This window comes from Cebus imitator, unplaced genomic scaffold, assembly GCF_001604975.1.
Source record: "Cebus imitator isolate Cc_AM_T3 unplaced genomic scaffold, Cebus_imitator-1.0 Scaffold684, whole genome shotgun sequence".
Taxonomy (NCBI): domain Eukaryota; kingdom Metazoa; phylum Chordata; class Mammalia; order Primates; family Cebidae; genus Cebus; species Cebus imitator.
In genome coordinates this window covers 684,516-687,243 of record NW_016107999.1, presented here as the reverse complement: position 1 = coordinate 687,243, position 2,728 = coordinate 684,516, and the positions used below count along the sequence as shown (strand labels likewise).

Genomic DNA, 2,728 nt, shown 5'->3' with positions numbered 1-2,728 from the left:
GGTGTTGTGAGCTGGGAGCTCGGCATGGCGGCGCCCACTGCACCCATGGGGCCCTCGGCATTGGGCCAGACCGGCCCCGGCTCGATGGCCCCGTGGTGCTCAGTGAGCAGCGGCCCGTCGCGCTACGTGCTTGGGATGCAGGAGCTGTTCCGGGGCCACAGCAAGACGCGCGAGTTCCTGGCGCACAGCGCCAAGGTGCACTCGGTGGCCTGGAGCTGCGATGGGCGTCGCCTAGCCTCGGGGTCCTTCGACAAGACGGCCAGCGTCTTCTTGCTGGAGAAGGACCGGTTGGTGAGCGGCTGGGGTTCGGCCCAGGCTAGGTAGAGGGACTGCGGTGAAGCGAGATGCGGTAGTGGGAGAGCGAATGGGGGCGAACGAGGCCGCGGGAGTGATAAAGGAGAGTGGGCTTGAAGAAGGAGGACGAGGAGAGTGTGGAGATGAGGAAGGAATGGGGAGAAGGCGGAGTGTGGGGGTGACGGGGTCGTGAGGATGAGGAGAGGAAGACTGGGGGAAGTGTGGAAGTAAGGAGGTTGGCGATCGTGGATGAAGGTGAGGAGAGGGTGTGGACATCCTTACTTGTGTGGAGTCGAATCGTGTGCTGATAAGGAGTGACTAGGGGCTGTATTAGTGGTGGTGAAGAGCGCCCTTTTGGAAGTGATAGGGCGTCCCGTGGGAATGAGCGGCTGGGTTAGGAACGTTGATGGTAGAGTAAGGGTGAAAAACCAGGAAGGAGGAGGAGGCCAGAGAGGGCACAAAAGTAAGGGCATAGGTGTATAAGCTCAGAGCAGCAGAAGGACTGGGGGGGAGAGAAGGGAGAAAGGGCTTGGAAGAACTGGATTCTGAGTTACCCATGTCTATAATTATTGATCCCAGCATACCTTTGTTTGAATAAGGTTAAAAAGTTACATGGGGAGGCAGCTACATCTATGTGAAGTGACATCTGGATGCTGTTCTTTCAGGTCAAAGAAAATAATTATCGGGGACATGGAGATAGTGTGGACCAGCTTTGTTGGCATCCAAGTAATCCTGACCTATTTGTTACGGCATCTGGAGATAAAACTATTCGCATCTGGGATGTGAGGACTACAAAATGCATCGCCACTGTGAACACTAAAGGTGACTATTCAGAGAGAGAGGGTAATAGGAAGATAATTGCTTGTATTCATTCATAGTACTCCGCTGTGTATGTGACATTCTGAGCTGAATAAGAGTTTCCATCTCCAAGGACTTCCCCTGCAGGAGAGAGACATATATATATAAATAACGTATTTTATAATGGAGAGGTCTGCAAGGTAGATACCCAGAATAGAAATGAAAACAAACATCTGCCTAGGGGAGCCAGGGAAGGGCTCACCAAATTTGAGCAAACTCTTAGGATAGCCATAGGAATTTAGTGGTCTGTGTGCAGTGGGTGAGTAATGGGGCGGAGGGCACATCCCGTGCAGAGGCATGTAGAATTTGGAAAATCCTGATGAGTTAGAATGGTGGTCTGGGAGAAAGTGACCAGAAAGTTGTGCAGTACATTTATAGGCTCTGTTATAACTGTTGAGGCCATTATTGTGTGGACTCTAAGGTTTCATTGATCATAAGATGCTCCATTAGGAAAGAAAGTTGGTAGATAACTGTGATGCACCCAAATTTTGAAATGCTTCCTGATACATTTAAAGATATAGTATAGATATTAAAATGTGAAAAAAATACGTGCTTTAGAATGGAAAAAGTTGATGAGATTTTTAGTTGATGTGTTCAGTGTGGGCCACTGGACTTTGTTGACAAGACACTGGAGGCAGAATGGTGTGGTGTTTTCCCCAAGTATACAGCTGCTGATGCATGAGTGATTCAGGGTGAACATTAAAAACCATTTATGTAAATATTTTAATGTCTACTAGAAGAACTAGCTCATAGAATTTATTACTCAGTTGAAGCTAAATTTATTTTTAATTTTTGAGGCAGGGTTACTCAGCATGGAGTGCAGTAGCACAATCTTGGCTCTCTGCAGCCTCCACCTCCTGGGCTCAAGCCATCCTCCTACCACTACCTCCTGAGTAGCTGGGACTACAGGCACATGCCACCACGCCTGACTAATTTTTAGTAGAGAGAGGTTTTGTCATATTGGCCAGGCTGATCTTGAACTCCTGGGCTCAAGTGATTTGCCTACCATGGCCTCCCAAAGTGCTGGGATTACAGGCATGAGCCACCACACCCAGTTGCTAAATTTATTTAAGTAAATATTTTGGGTCAATATTAAGAAAAATTTTGAATAAACAAAAGTATAGTGTTTAATGAATAGGACAAAAATTGTGATGTTGGCATATGAATTACTAGAGTTTGAGAAATGCTGGTGTAAGAGAAAAGGGGGCTTTGGGGTCTAATCTGTGTTTAAAATCTTGTCTCTGTGACTTCATAGCTTTGATACTTTGGTTCATCTTTTTATTTTTTGTTTTCTTTATCTATAAAATGGGGATAATAAAGTATATCTTAGAGGAGTATTGTGAAGACCAAATGGGGAAATGTGTAGATAAATATGCTGGACTCATTGTTGAATCATAAGTGGCAGTTCCCTCCTCTTGTCTAGGACCTTAATGAGTAAGCCCTGAAGAAAGCTCTGGTCTTCTTTCTAGGATAGCAAAATGAATTTGTGGAGGATTATGAGCAAACAGATTATCTTGTTGATTACGTCTGGGTTCCCAGGGGAGAACATTAATATCTGCTGGAGTCCTGATGGGCA

At 46.3% G+C, this 2,728-nt stretch overlaps 1 protein-coding gene across 1 annotated transcript in view; it reads left to right on the top strand.

Moving 5' to 3' along the window:
- Positions 1 to 6: 6 nt before the first annotated feature.
- THOC3 (THO complex 3) overlaps positions 7 to 2,728 on the top strand; it is an 8,707-nt gene continuing 5,985 nt past the window's right edge. The window contains exons 1-3 of the mRNA XM_037734914.1: positions 7 to 291; positions 960 to 1,116; positions 2,692 to 2,728. Coding sequence (XP_037590842.1) covers positions 25 to 291; positions 960 to 1,116; positions 2,692 to 2,728 — 461 coding nt within the window. The 5' untranslated portion in view covers positions 7 to 24. The remainder of the gene's footprint in view (positions 292 to 959; positions 1,117 to 2,691) is intronic.